General features: G+C 44.6%; 1 protein-coding gene across 16 annotated transcripts in view; it reads left to right on the top strand.

The window, feature by feature from the left end:
- GRAMD1B (GRAM domain containing 1B) overlaps positions 1 to 16,094 on the top strand; it is a 333,007-nt gene that overhangs the window by 235,356 nt on the left and 81,557 nt on the right. For 14 of the 16 annotated variants that reach the window (XR_012155938.1, XR_012155937.1, XR_012155939.1 and 11 more), the window contains one exon: positions 13,679 to 13,889. Coding sequence is in view for 13 of the 16 variants with exons in the window: in XM_073321021.1 (XP_073177122.1) it covers positions 13,679 to 13,889 (211 nt within the window). In the remaining 3 variants the exon portion in view is untranslated. Of the gene's footprint in view, positions 1 to 1,047; positions 1,233 to 1,260; positions 1,320 to 13,678; positions 13,890 to 16,094 lie in introns of those variants that run through there. The other 2 variants (XM_073321030.1, XM_073321027.1) reach the window with 2 other exon arrangements.

Here is a 16,094-nt window from a genome sequence, read left to right as displayed (position 1 = left end):
TGCCGTCGTTATACGGACACAACCTCTTTCTTGGACACTCTGAAAGGACTTGTCTACACTTGCGAGTTATTTCAGATTAAGGTTGGGATTGGCTTGAAAGCGTAATAACTATTGTAATTAATTTTGCTGTGTAGACAAGCCCTTTTTCATATAAGAGGGCCTTTTTTGGGGTTTAGTTAATGTTGCTTTGAAAGGGGTGGGGTTAAGATAAACTGAAAAAACCTCCCATGAGATTTGATGCTGGGGGATAGGCTGGTATAACTGTTGTTTAACTATACCGGTATAATAGCTAAAACTTCCCTGTTAGATAGACAAGCCCTGGGTGGTGTAAAAGTCAGATAGGTTTTGAACTTTCTCCCATTAGTTTTAATAGTCTGAAGTAGTGGTGATGAGAGGAGCAGGTAGGGATATACAGATGCTCCCCGACTTAAGCAATCATTCCATTCCAGGAAGCCTTGCGTAACTCGAATTTTGTGTGAGTCGGAAATGTATACCCGAACGTTACGCCAAAAAAACCCCCCAACCCTCCTATTTCTAGCTCACAAAACTTTTCCCATAAGCACGAATTTGCGTAAGTAGTGTCTTGCGTAACCCGGGGAGTGTCTGTATGGCTATAATATATTATCTAGGAGAGAGACAAGATGGGTGAGGTAATACCTTTTATTGGACCAACTTCTGTTGGTGAAAGACAAGGTTTGGAGCTTCCACAGAGTATATTTAGTGTGTGTGCATGCATAGGGTTTTTAACGGGGAGGTGTCCCTGCAAACCTCCCCTGTAAGCTTCATCTTGGCTGGACGGCACTCTCTGAGGTTCAGAGGAGCGTTGTATAAAACCAGAGCCCTGGCAGCGCACCATTCAGGACAGACGTGAATAATTGAGGAGGCTGACTGCACCAAAGGGGTTGCATTATGTAAACCGACCAGCAGCCAGCCAGCAGACTCTGTGCGTGTGTGTGGATGTGTGCGTGCGTGTGAGAGCGAGCAAGCAGCTGTGTGTGAGACACCCTGACAGGGAGAGAGGCAGAGCGCCCTCCATACATACAGCCCAACAATAGATAGATATATAAAATAACCAAAAAGCCCACATCGCTGGGGTGGTGGGGGAGGGGGAGAAACAGAGCTATGCCAGGGACCCCAGAGCTCTGCAGCGCTGCAGACAGAGGGGGCTCGCTCAGCCACTGAGCCCCCACCCACCTCTTTCTTTAGAGAAGGGCTTTGAAATGGTCCAGGAGGTGAGTACCCTCCCCCCACACACCACTGCATGAATGAATGAATTCCTAGCGGCTCTGCGCTGTGCTACGGTCCCCAATGGCTACCAGGTTAGTGCTCCTCTCCTCTTCGTTCTGCTGATGCTTGTGCGTCTCTCTCTGCCTCTCTGTGTGTGGTGCGCTCTGTTTGCAGCGTATGTGGATGGGGGAGAGACCTTCTGGGCGCTGTGGGCTTGCACGGGATTGCTGGGGGTGGAGGAAGAAATCTCCTGCCTGAACATACGCTTTCCAGGCAGATTAAATCTGGAGTCCATGTTGGTTGCTGCTGCTCGTCTCTCTTCGGTGGGAGATTAGCAGCGAGTGTGACATCATGTTGCAGAGATGCTTTGTTTTTCCCTCTTGTTGGGGTAATCCCCCCACCCCCTGCAATGGAATTGCTGAAGCAGTGATTTCAGTTGCTGAAAATGACACGATCAGTCGGATCCTGCCAGCCCTCCCTTTCCTTTCTCCCAGCCCCCTGCTCCAGCTCTGAGAAAGGAGGCTGCTGCTGGTCTAAACATCTGGGAGGATTGAGAGAGGTGGAAGGGGACCCAAGACAGAGAGATGGTTGAATTAGCAATGCGTCATGGAGCAGCAGCCAGAGCTGCTGCAGGGATGTGTGTGTACCCATGTGCTCCCTGGCTACAACACACGCACACTCTCTGTCTCCTCTTTGCATTCCATCCTCCCCTGTTTATATATTTGCAATGATGGGGGAAGGCAGTGTGTGTATAGTATTACTTTACAGGCCAGGGTCCGCACAGGTGGCTTGTGTCTGATAGGGGGATGATAGGGAAGCAGGACTGAATGTACTGTCAGTGTTTAGCAATAGTGGGACACTTACAAATCCTCTGCCCTGAGAAAAATTATTTGCTTTTCTGTAATCAGCTGGTTGATAATATAGCCCTTTCTGTCGCAGAAATTGCTCTGTTCTTTAACAGAGACAGACATACACAGTGTGAGCCAAATGCATCTCTGGGGTAAGTCCTTTTAACTGAGTGAGTTACAGTGGAGCTGCGACTTTGGTCCAGCAATATGAAATTAAGCAAAGGAAACTTAATGCTGAATTTTAGGAATAATTTTGTGCCAGGCTGGGAAATGTTCTGTCAAGGGAAGCGCCCCCCCCAGCTGCCCGACTCGTTTAAAACTAAAGCTGAACAAAGCAAGAGAGAATATGCTGTGTCAAAAACAATCCTGCACCAGTCCCCAATGGGGGGTGGCCTGTGCATGACCTAATAGGTGTTTTCACCTCTGCCGGATTCCATGTGTCTGCACTGCTGGCTTCTGACACTGGGCAGCCCCTTAACCTGGCTTATTGTTAACATTTACCTTGGGAGTGTTGCTTTGCCAGGCAGGGTGTGTGTGGGGGACGGGGGACTGGAATATTGATATTTCCAGGACAGTAAATTGGAGCAGCATCAGGTGACCAGCAGAGGAAATTGATTTGATCCCCATTAACCAGTTCTGAAGATCACAGCAGCTTCCATTAGCCTATGAAAGACGATCCATATGAGCAGCAGGTACTGAGTGGGAGGATGTCAGCCTCTTGCTTCATCTTCCTGTCCTGTGAAAGACAATCTCCCTATCCACCCCCGCGTTGTCAGTAGCATGATGTGGCATGAGGCGCCTTTAGGCATTCATCAATCTGTTACAAATCCCTCCCCCCGCCAGAAGAATGCAATGTGTCCAGGAAGACTCTAGCATTGCTAGGTTCACCCCCCTCCCCCGATTACGGTTTTCTCCTTGTTGGGGGAACGTTGCGGGAGGGGGAGTGGGATGGGAAGCAAGGGTACCTGGTCATTCATCTTATGTGGTCATACTGTTACCACTGTGAGGTGTACGTACAGGTCTCCGTCCAAAGAACAACATTGTTATTTAGCATTGAATTGGATTTTTGTGGCAACTCCTCCACATACCTACCCGTGAATATTGCTATAGGGACAGTATCGCCTGTTCCAAGCATTGAAAAATCAAGTCAGCCTTTTGTGCCCCCCACAGTGCCCCGCTTCCCCAATCATGAGATGAAAAATAAAATTTGGGTTTCTGTTTATTTGTCTTTTGCTTTTATAACCTTTAGGTTGCATTCTGGTTGCAATTTTTCTCCACAACCCGGATAGCTAGAAATATATATATTTTTTCTTTTTAATGAAAGCTGCAATTCTCCTGTAAGCACAGGGACCCCAGGTTCTGGGCCTTTCAGAAAAGTACCAAATATTCCGAGACTCACGATAAAACCACAAGAGCTGTCAACTCTATAGTGGGGACACAGGGAGCACAAGTTCAGTCCAAATTCATATCCCATATTTGAGCTCATGCTCAAATAAATTGGTTAGTCTCTAAGGTGCCACAAGTACTCCTTTTCTTTTTGCGAATACAGACTAACACGGCTGTTCCTCTGAAACCTGTCATATCCCAGTTAGTTTCACTTCATCCTTATTAAGTAATAGACATTGAGTTCAGTGCCCCTGCCTGTGTGGGGACTGTTCAGTGGAGAACTTAGAAACCAATAACCTGTCTGCTAAGCACATCTCTGAAGAAGTTTGACAGACAAATTTCCCTCCACTGTTGATGCATCACATTATGTGCGGGTGGGTGGTTTGCCTCACTCTACCACAGACATGGCTGTATTTCAGTAGTGGGGATGGGATTTTCAGTAAATAATGTGTGAAGTGCTTTGTGCTCCTTCAGGGTGAACAGTGCTTGATAAAAATATGATTTTTGTGTTGACAATATCATTAATGGAGGTTGGGTGTACAAGTCACCATCCTACGTTACACTGCTACCAGATAGTTGCTGGTGCTTTGAAAGCATCTCCCATCTCTTCTCTGCGATCTCCAGAAGTATTGCTAGCCACTGTGGGCTGGGAACAGGGGAGCAAGTAGTGCTCTGTTTCAAACACAGCAAGATGGGAATTTCCTTGAGAGATCCGACTTTTCATCCACCAGGTCTGATGTTTTGCCTCTAGCAGTGACCAATATCAGAGCATTCACAGAAAAGCAATGGCATTATTAAGAATACATTTGACTGACTATGCAATGCTGTGAGTGGGTGGAGGGCAAATTCCTTCTTGACACCTGCAGAGAAACCTTGAAGCATGAAATTTGATTAATCTTATCTTGTGCCTATGTAAATATGTTGTAGAATTTCATACAGAATGAAAACCTTTCCAATAGAAATGTTAAACCAACTTCTAGCATTCTATGGCCAGGATCTAATTCTCTGTTTAAGTCTATAGGGTTGTTTAAAAATTCTGTCAAAAGGATCCCACACTCTGATAGGTTTATAGAGAGATGCTCATAGAATGCTGTGTAATTTATGTACAACCCTATGGGTTTCACCCTGTTAAATTTATATGATTTCCCCCAAAGGGTAGTCTGTATAACAGCAATATATCGCTACTAGACACGGGTGACTGGGAAGCTCGGGCGATAGGTTGAAGGTATATATAGAGATTTTCATTCTTAGGTTTCCACTCTGAAGCCAAACCAGATTGGGAGTGACCAAAAGTTACCATCATCTGATGGCTGTTTGGTAGCCTGCATGAAATGAATTAGTGAGTCTCAACCCTGTTTCCACTGGACACGAGTCCATATCACAGAAAAGCCACCTTCAGGGATGGCACTATTATCTGCCTTGTTGACAGTTTCTGCAGGGAAGCTGCAGAGAGTAACTCTGATCTTACCACTGGAGGCGGTACCTTCAAGTCAGGGTTGAGGCACATTGGTGATGGTGTAGTTTATGCTGCTGCTCCCGGTACACTCTCTGCTTTGTGTGCAGATAGATGACTTCAATTTGAGGGTTGCCAATCTGTTAACTTTCAGCTGTACTGAAATTCTTTGCCCGTGTATACATAAAGCATTGATCCTTGCCCCTTTTAAGTGTTAGACACAAGCCTGGGCTCAGTCACTGCTAAGCTGGTTATATAATAAATATTCTTTCATCCATAGACCCCGCCCGTCCAAAGCACTTTCCAAATATGTGCAAGTATATCTTCCATTCTATAGACATAGATACCAAGGCACAGAGAGGTAACTGAGGGTGACACACAGAATGAGTGCCAGAGTTGGGAATACAACTCAAGTTTCATGACTCCTTGTCCAAGGCCCTTCCCATTGGGCCATGCTGTCTCACGTATATACTGTGTGGAGCACCAGATTCCTTCACTAGCCTCTAATCACTGAGCAATATCCTTAATTTCAGTTCTGCCAAGTGAGTTCAGCTCATGGAGACTGGGGGTCAGGAAATCTCCTGCGTAAACTGTGAGTAGCAAAAATAGGTGAACTTCAAAAAGTTCAAGGGATTGGCAAAGTACATGCAGCTTGGTTTCAGATCTGAATTACCCCAAATCTCTTTGGTGTGTAAAGCTGGGCAGGAAATCTTGTGAAATCTCAAGAGATCTCTGCTCCCTCTTGGGTCAGAAATGCTGAGAGCAACCTCACTCAGAAGAATCACAGAAGTGTAGGGCTGGAAGGGACCTCGAGTTCCTCTCGTCCATCTCCCTGAGCTAAGGCTGAGCTAAGTATACTTGACAAATGTTTGTCTAACCTGTATGTGGCACTTCTCAGTTGGGTAGAATCCAGGAGGGCAGAGATGGAGTAAAAATGAAGGGCCAGGAGGGGGGGAAAGGCCAGGGAATGGAAGGGGAAGTAACGAAGTATTTTGGAGTCTCTCACAAGTTTCCGTTTGAATTTAGTTTGAATTTGAGCAGTGCTTTTCATTGCTTCATATTTCATTCCGACTGGCTCACTTATCTATGAGTAGATGACAGAAACCTAGATAGGTGGCATGTTCTACTCATATCAAAGTAGAAAGTGGAGGAGACAATTTATAACAAGGGTCCGCGTCTAACTTTTGAACATGGAACTAACTTTTTATTTATTCATTGACCAGATGCTTCTCTCTTTACACATTCCTAGTCCATAAAGAGGTATTGCTTTGACATTAGCCTTTCTGAATGGCCCCAACATACTATGATTTCTTGTTTTCTTTATTATTATATTTTTATTTTTTGTAGCACCAATTGTAGGCTTGATCTAATGCTTAATTTCAGGTGTGTCAATGGAACTACACAAGCACTTGAAACTCACTACCTTGCAGGATCAAGCCCAGTGTGCTCAGCACTGTACAATATTCCCAAATAACCACTGTTCCCTGCCATGAAGAGCTTACAGTCTAGCAGACAGGACAAACTGGGGGAGCCAGAGGTAGGGATAGTAGCTGCAGTGTGTTTGTTTTGTAAAATTTAAACTAAGTTTTATATTTCTTGTGCGATGTGCGGATGAAGTCGATATTAAAATATTCTCTTATTTGTGAGGATAGGATACTGTTAGTTCTCCCAAGATGAGCGGGTTGGGCTGGGTCAAGGCTTAGCTGGGAGACCTCTTAGGAACACCAGGGGTGCTACAGGAAGTGGTGTTGGTTATTCAGCAGGCGGCGGTCTTCCTTTTCAGTAATGACGAGTGACCCCAATGTTGCTCGAGAGCATTGTGTGGCTGAAGTTGCCATTTTTGCAAATGAGACGTCTTGGACATTAAAAAATAATTCCTTGGCACTGTTTGCAATGTAATGATCACCATCATGGATAAATTCTAGTTCACGTTCTTCATCTGGCAGGTTCAAATCGATTTAATATTCTTCACTTCCTCTCTTAAACAATTGGGTATTGTAACTTAAAATAATACTATGATATTTTACAGTAATAGCTCAAAATGCTGCAATATCACAGTCACAAGACGTATTGTTTTGGGCCATTGCTGCAGAATACTGTTTTAAGGGTAGTGTTGGTATGGGCTGTTAAATGGTTTCTTTTTAACCCAGAGGCGGCTTCATTTTAGTGACATGTGGTGTGATTTCAGTATATTTTAGGATAGCCAAACTCATTTTGCCTATTTCCAAGACCACTTGAACATCCTGGGTTCAAAATTAGTCAGAAAACTCAATCAAAACCAGAGGTTCTGCTTGAGTTACCCCCGGAGGACAAGAGCGGTGGTACTGAGGGTCTCTCTATTGCTCAAAGGGATGCAAGCATACCTCTAGAACATGGATGTCACTTGTAAACATTCACAAACACTGCTGTTCAGTATATTCTCCACTTGTCCATGGATACAAACCTTTCCAGACAATCTTCCAGTAGAAGGTGTTTTTTGGTCTCATCATCTGTGCATTCTTAGTGTCATTTCATTTAATGGGCTTCAGTGGAGTTACACAAGGGTTGAATGTGACCAGTTAACTTCTCTATATGCTATGTAATGAGGATAGACTGTTTTCTTTTCCTGCCACTTGGATGCAGGGCCTAATTCTGTGCTATGTTAAACCAGGTTACAGGCAGTCACTCCATTGACTTGAGTGCAGGTGGGAGCAGAAATTCTCCCTATCTCTCTAGCCATCCCCTCGTTATTAGTTTATTATTTGTTTTGTAGTAGTGCCTTGAAGCCCCGGCTATGGACCGGGGCCCAATTGTGTTAGGCACTGTACAGACACAGAATGTAAAGATGTTCCCTGACCCATGTATCCCATAAAGGGACTTTGCTTGTTCTCTGGCTGGATCACTTTTGTTCTGTCACCTAATGTGATATACAGTAACTTCTCAAGACCACCTTGTTGAGGCATCTGTGGGTCTGAACGGACTCTGGTCAGCGAGATCTGTAAAGCATGATTTATTATTATATTTTTCAAAGTGGGTCAATCCATTTTGGCATTTGAAGCATGGACTCCCGGTTCTATTGCAGGCCTTGGTCACTATGGAAACAACAAAAAGCGTTCGTCATGGCTGTTCCTTGGGTCAGATTCAAAACTCTGGGAGTGAACAGGAGCAGCGGAGAGTTTTTCAGGGGCTGAGGTGGGGGGGAGGTGAGTGAGGACAGGGCTTCGCACTTGTGTAATGTGTGTGTTGTTCTTGTCCTCTTTGTGCTTGAATAGAAAGGCTGAATAAACAGACTCTTCGCACACATTATGTGCACTCCAGCAGAGCTCTCCATGTCAGGAATGGGATAGTCACTGTTGTCCAATGATCAGGTGATAACACTAGCAGCCAGAATCTCCTGAGTCCTACTCCCCACTCTGCCACTGACTCAGTGTAGGGCCTTGGAGAAGTCCATCTCTCTCTCTCATTTTCCCTGTCTGTGCAGTGGTGATAATCCTAACAGAGATGCTGTGCAAACTGATTGGATTTATGTTTTGTAAAGCGCTTTGAAGATGGTAAATGTTCTGGACTAGTTTCTGCTCTCAAAAGCACCATTTGAAAACTAGGCAGACACTGTATGTGTCTGTATTTTCGTACATATGTTTGTATCTATAAGTTGGAGTTCGGGCAAAACCTTCATTACAACCTTTAAATGAGGCTGCCTCAGTCTGGGTTTAATTACAAAACTGAAATTCTGGACAGTTCGGGCAAAAGGGTCTCCAACTTTGTGGCAAACCTGAGCTGAATTCCACATATACATGGAGGTCTTGTTTTGAGCTAATCAGGGCTGTTTTATGCTTTCCAGTGGAAACCAGGCAAGGTTAAATGTTCTTTCATAGTTTTAAGCTAAAACCAAGCAAAACTTTGATTGGATTTCTCTCTGTGTTTTGGAGTTTTGTTTGAAGCTGGAACTCAAAGTGAAACTTGTGAAGTTTGAACTCACTCAAACTGAAACTGGTGAGAAAAGTTTGCACAAACCTTACAAAGAAAGTCAATGAGTTTCATGCAGCTGTAATAGGGATGAGTGAACCAGATCAGACAGATTTAGTATCATATCTTGGGGACATGCATTTCAAGTTCCTGACCTGAGTTCTGGAGCAAACTAAACAAGAGACTTCCCTCAGAGAATCCATCCTAGATTTTATGTTGCGCCCAGTGCATGCCAGAGACGGGACTTGAGAAGTTGATGCAGTGCTATGGAACACTTATGCAGTGCGGATGCTATCAGTAGAGCTCAACGTTTGAGGTACCTCATTGTCAAGTTTCAGTACCTTGATTTAAGGAGTTCCTAGTAACCCCAGAACACAACATTTAGAACCATCCTGAACTTTCATCCAAACTTTAAGTGGACATAAACATTTCTGATAAACTGCTGCATGTTTGTACAGTGCCTAGCACAGTGAGGTGGCCTGGTTCATGACTGGGGATCTTAGGCACACTGCAGTGCTTCTACTAATTTAAAACAGTGCACCATGGCACATCCTTTGTTCAGCCTGGAGAGGTAGCATTCATGCCAAAAATACTGTGAAAAAGTCAATTCTAACTGAACCAGCTGGGATCTTGCAAAGAGCCTGTTGTTTTCATGGGCCTTCTAGGTTAAAGAAGTCCAGACAATATCTCATAAGCCAGATAAATAATTAAGCCTTTGCAGGTGAGGGTGGGTGTGGGTGTTACACACATCTCCTTTTGCTCAATCCTTTGTTTTAATGACCCTATTTCTAGTATAGTCCTGATGGATTAAACCTTTGGAAGTTTCTCTATGTTGCAAGCGTATTTAGGTTTCTGAATACCTGAGCAGTGGCCGGATAGAACAGGAAGTGGTAGAGAACAGAGCATTCAGAACCATGTGGCAACCCTGGACTGCAGTCATGCTCCAGAGAGGTTTCCTGAACATTGTCCATTATTAATTGTTTAGGACAGCAGTACTGCATAAAATTCCAGCAACCTATGTGTGTTTTTTGGCTGGAGGTTAGAGCAGGGTGTCAGGATTCCTGTGTTTTCTTCATGTCTGTCCAACTAGCTTGTTGTGTGATGTTGGGCATGTTCTTTAATCTGTCTCTTCCTCAGTTTTTCCTTTTGTAAAATGAAGATGCTTCAGAAAAGCATTTGGGATTTCACAGATCTGAGTGAATAATTTACAGTGAATAATTTACATAACTTCTCTTCCTTCTCACAGAATATCTGTGAACACATCTTAGTTTCCTCCAATTTATTTGTGATTTGCATGAATTTTTCACACTTTATACTCTGAATTGACTCATAGACTTTAAGGTCAGAAGGGACCATCGTGATTGTCTAGTTTGACTTCCTGCACATTGCAGGCCACAGAATCTTGCCCACCCACTCCTGCATCAGTCCAGGTCCGTCGTAAATTGCAACATGCAGAGTTGAGCTGGTGTTGCGCAAAGGCTATTCACCCAGGCTCTGCACAGAAGCTAGGCCTCATGTTCATCAGTAAGGTAGAAGTTGACAGTCTAGAATACCCGTCTCAAAAGTCTGAAAGTAGCAGTGTTGATGCTTGTAATACTGACAGGGCCTTTGGGCTGTTAGTGAAATGGACATAACCTCTAGTGTTGGTCTCACAAAAGGCAGAGTGAATACCTGGTGTGGCATCTGAGGAGTCCAGCAGGAGAGCAGGTGTTAGGTGATGGTGTTAGGACGGGTGAGAAACAATTCCTCCCGCTCCAGGTTAGGTCTTGGAGTTTTGGTTTCTTGAGCAATGATTTAGAATTGATGGTTTCCAAATATTAGGTCAACATGTCTAATGGGAAACTGACTGGGGAAAAATGGAACCTCCTACTCTTAAGTACATGATGAGTGTTCAGAAACATAAATACAGGTAGATAGATTATAGAATGGGGATGTGGTACAGCTTTACTGTGTCAGTACACCACTGCAATGGGGAAGGGGGTGAAAGAAGAAAGAAATTCCAAGATCATATGGTGAGTGGGTCTTTGCTGTAGTGACATAAATAACCAGATGCTTTGTGGGGGCACTCCATTGTATAGACCTGGCTTGAGAAGGTCTCCAACAATACTTCGGACCAGATCAATTTTAGAACCAGAGCCGAGATTTTAAAAAGTGACGAGTGATTTTGGTCACCCAACTCCTTAAGGGGGGCCTGATTTGGAGAAATTGCTAAGCACCTGCCCCCTGAAAATTTAACCCCTTTGATGTGTCTCATGTTGAATACTCGCAGACTGAAGCCACCAACCTCTCTAGTCATTTCTGAAAATTTAGGTCCAGACTCTTCGTGGCTATAGTTATGTTTTTTTCCTCCATCATTGTTCTTTTCCACTGGTGGAAGCATGGCCCTCTGTTAACATTATTCAAAAAGCTTAGGAAGCAGATTGGGCTGGGGACGATTTACACATTACACTGACATTGGGTTGGGGTCACATGTGAATGGAGCAAAGTTATAATCACCCTGATTCATAGGCAGGGGAGGCTGGGGCGGGGAGAGTCATGCATGACCACAGAGACAGTGAGCTATGGGAGCAGATGAGGACTTCCAGCCTCATTTCTTTTTTTCTCTGTGGTACATCCCACGGCAGCCACCTATACGTGTGGTTTGAAGCAAGGAATCCTGGCTGCATGGGGCCATTCTACAGTCTAGGATACTGTCACCCTCCAGGAGTTGAGATAGTCTTCAGTGCAGTTCTTCTTAGCTGAATCAGATTTTGTGGATTGCCTTTGGGGAGGATGGGTTTCTCAATAATAAAAACAAACAAAGAGGGAGAGTAAGAAAGAAAAGCAAATGGGGAAATCAGCAGCTGGTCGAGTGTTTGTCACATATCTCCCTGATTCTTAAGCACAAACTTGAGTCTCTCCACATTGGATAGAACAAAGGATGAGTCCATTCTTTAATGGGTTTTTTCTTTTCCACACTCCTGTTTCTTTCTCTGTTTCTCTCTTGCTCCATTAATGTGTCTGTCTGTGTTCTTCTGTCCTCCGACATGCTCTCTGGCCAGTCATATCCCTTAAGGGGCTTTACAGAGGAGCTGATTGACATTGCAGACAGTTCAAGTGGGAAAGCTGAAGTTTTAGTTTGCCCTTATGTATGTGAAAATGAAACCGTTTCACAGAGTTCCAAGGTGAAAGCCCAGAGATTTACTGTTTGCTCAGTCTTGTGCTTCTGCTAGTGAACAATAGGTATAGAGTGCTGCCATGGCAATACACATTTCCAGATCTCCAGTGATGGTAGGATAACCTTTCCCTGTATTTATCATCTCATTATTTTTAAGATAATCCATGATTTTTGAACAACTGGGGTTGGCAATACTGTTTTACTCCCATCTGTATAATTGTGGGTCATAGTGAGGGGAATAATCTCTGTATAATGTAGCTGTCTGAATTACTCATCGGAAATACATTATCCAACAAATTTAGCCCTTTATTTCTGTCCATAAACCAACCCTGATTTCTGCAATTGTATTTATAGGTAATTTCACGTATAATTTACGTGCACAAAGTTCAGCCTATGGGTTGTTAATGAACCGTTCGCTGTTCTTTACTTATGGTATACTGTTCGTCATGTAAGTCATATAGCACTGTTTCAGCTTCCTGACTGGATAACTTGAGCTTTTTAAAAAGAGGAATAATTACCAGTAAAGAATGAATAATGAACAGCAAATGTCCTTGTTGTTAAACAAATACCCCTGTTTGCCTGTGCATACTGATATTCATAGAAAGAAAAGACATCCCCCAGATGTCTGTATGAAGAAAATCACACTATGCTGGATAATTTTTATTGGGCAAAAAATTCCAAATGTTTGTGAAATGGAAATAATAAGAGGCATGAATGGGATCAAACTCAGAATTCAAATGGATATTTGTGTATGGTGGTTTTGCAGTGTTCGACCAGATCTGTTGTGTAAGAATGGTCAGAATATACCCAAAGTTAGGTCTGGTCTCCACTTAAAGCTTTTGCCGGCTTAGCTATTTCAGTGAAGGGGTGTGATTTATTTATTTATTTTTACTGATGTTGCTGTGCTGGCAAAAGTCCCAGTGTAGATGCAGTTATGCCAGCAAAAAAGTCCTTTTGCTAGTTTGCTTGGGGAACTGGTATAAGCGTGTCTAAACTAGGGAGGTTTGTTAGGAGAGTTAAATCAGCAAGCCCTTTCTAGTGTAGGCAATAATTTAGGGACCTGATGCCATATTTAGGCACCTAAATAGCTGGTCTGTTTTGAAGAGAAGCTGTGTACCTGCCACTTCTAGTAACCTCACTGAGAACTGTGAGTGCTCAGCATCTTTTGAAAATCAGACCATTTGCTTAGGAGCCTAAGTGCTTGTCTATAAGGAAAGTTTTGTGTTATATCAGTATAGGTGCACAGCTGTAGTTATACTGGTATGAACCCTCAGGGTAGATACTTTCATTCTGGAATTAGGGTGGCTTTTTCAGTTTAGCTTAAACCCCTTCCCGAATGACATAAGCTAAACCAAACAAAAAAGGCCCTCTTATACTAGAATAAGTGTGTCCACACAGGACGTTACAGCTATAACTGTATTAGTTTATAGTCACACTTTAGCTTATAATGGTATGTTTCCTATGTAGACAAGTCCTAAAGTTGGCTTTAGGTGTCTAGATTCAGGAAGCCAAGTGTGGAAAGTTTGGCCAGAGCGCATACAGAGGAGCCACATGGCACTACCTCCCCTTGTCCCAACCTAAACGTGCTGTGGATAAAATAGCTGTTCTTTGCTTCAGCTCCTCTTGGCATATGGTTATTGACTGTGTTCTTTCTCCACCCAGCACTGCCAGTAACTCGAACCGCAGCACGCCTGCCTGCTCCCCCATCCTGCGCAAACGTTCCCGGTCCCCGACCCCACAGGACTCCCAAGGAGACGCCATGGTGGAGAAAGGCTCAGACCACTCGTCAGACAAATCCCCTTCCACTCCGGAGCAGTGTGTGCAGCGCAGCTATTCCGCTCAGTCAGGCCGCAGTGGGGCCAAGAACTCCAAGGTGAGGAGTGCGACCCGAGGATCACCCCTCCCACCCCCCATATACACTCGAGTGTTGTACTTACTCTTTGTTCTGTGCCTTTCTTCTCTGCATATCTCTCCTTCCCTCATTGTTACCCGAGAACCTTCGCTGAGGTGCCCATTGGCTATAGGGGCACTTGACTGGTTGGGACAGAGCTGAGCATGTGCTAAATACACCCTTGTCTCCCCTCCACTAAGCTCAGACCACGAGATACCAGTTGCTCTAGCAAGTGTGCCCACACTGCAGCTCTGTAATGGCTTCTGTGGGCTGAAGCTTTGGAACCCGTGTCCCCTTTCCCTGGAACCTGCACGGTTCTTGGCGGGACCTCGAAAGCCAGCTGTAATGAACCTCCCTTTTCAGCTGTTCACCACGAGTTTCTGTGGCACAAACTGAGGAGGAGGGCTCCAGAAGGGGCTCTGAAAAGCTTCTGGTTTGCTGAGGGTGAAGTACAGGCTGCACAGAGAGCTGGCACAGGTCCTAGGCACCACTTCAGTCCCATTTAAGACCATAAATGGATTCAGGGGCTCTCGTCCACCCAGAACCCCAGGCTTTCTTGGCTGCAGGATTACCCACAACCAGTGTATCCCATCCAAACTGGGAGCAGGGTGGATTTTGCTTATTGTTACCAGGGCCCCCCAGCGACCGCTTTGCATCTTCTTGATGGCTGTATTGCACTGACTGGCTCCTTTTCCTAAGGAAAAGGACATGGCAGGAAGGAAGGAAAGAAGAAGCTGACATAGATGGCCTCTCCATAGCTACCCCCCCGCCCACGGTGTGTCCTGACACCGTCAAGCCGAAGGAGCTGTGTAAAAAGCCCTTTGCTTCCCCTCATAGTGCAGGTACCCGCAGTCCAGAAGGTGGCTGGCTTTATCATTTTCACGACCTTACTGGAGCCAACTGCAGTGTGAGCCTCACTGTATGGACAGAGTGACAGGGAAAATTGCTCGGCGGGGGCATGCAAGGAGATTTGGGATGGGCCTGTCCAACCTGCTGATTTTGTTAAAGGTGGTCAGTGTTGCCTTATGACATACAGATTCCCAGGCATGTGTGAACAGAACAGGAGCTTTGATGCCAGCCCTAGGGTTTGTCAAAAGAAAGCTCACTGCTCAGAAGTGTATGTGGCTTTTCAAAATTCATGAGGTGAAACATTTTGCCTTGAATGCCATCAGAACATCACCAGCGACTGCACATCTGTACCGTTCCGGCTTGTATGAAATGAGCTGGTGGATTCTCAGCCCGGTTCATCATTGGTTAATTGTCTGTGTCACACAGAATACCCCCCTCTCCCTGCAAACCGTTATCCTTGCCACTTTCATTGTCAGTCCCAGCAGAGAAGCCCCAAATTCACTAGTCCGTGAAGACTGAACTCCTTTTTTGCCCAAGAGGAGGTCCCATCAGATGAAGTGTGTCCCATTTGTAAGGGGCAGTGAAGGGGAAGCTTGCATCACCACTGCGTGTGCTGTGCTAGAGGACTTTGGTCTTCTGATCTGCCAGCCCACTTGCTACGACAGCATTATATTTATTTAAGGCCCATTTGAACCAGGAAAAGGAAGGAGATAATGTTTCCTGTTGTGTTTCTGGGTTTTCCTCCTATTGTTTTGTGAATCGTGTTTTGTTTGTTTTAATTTCTCTCTCTTCCCTCCTGCATGCTCTCTTTCTGATTTAGTCACACAAGCGCCTCTCTAAAGTAAGCTTTCTCTCTTCTCCCCCATTCTCCACCATAGAATTGTCTTAACACTCAGAAATCCTCCCCGAGGAACTGGGAAACGCTCCCCGGAATGGGACATTCTCCCAGTGCTTCTGCGGGAGTGTTAGCGGCCACTCACCCCAACACCTGTAGCTGTGAGGCTGGGTTCGCTTGAAGTCACTGGGATTTCATTAATATTCATTCACGTGGCATGAGAACTGGCCCATTCATTACACTCCTTTATTTTACTTATGTTTGATCCTGTAGTTTATTTATTTTGCTATTTGCTTTTCTTTAACCTTATATTGACTCGTTTTCAGTTTGCAGAGTGAGACGTCCAGGCTGTGATGCTTAATATAGCTCCATAGCACCATCTTTCTCCTCTTCCCACTTCATAACTTTTTAGAAGTTTGAGACCTGCTGGTTGGTCTCTGTTATTTCTCCACTACTTTTATGACTGGGCACTTGCAATTTCTGAGGTGGGGGATTCATGACAA

This window comes from Lepidochelys kempii, chromosome 22 (assembly GCF_965140265.1).
Source record: "Lepidochelys kempii isolate rLepKem1 chromosome 22, rLepKem1.hap2, whole genome shotgun sequence".
NCBI classification, from domain to species: Eukaryota; Metazoa; Chordata; order Testudines; family Cheloniidae; genus Lepidochelys; species Lepidochelys kempii.
The sequence above is the reverse complement of the archived record's forward strand: the minus strand, read 5'-3'. Positions and strand labels throughout refer to the sequence as shown.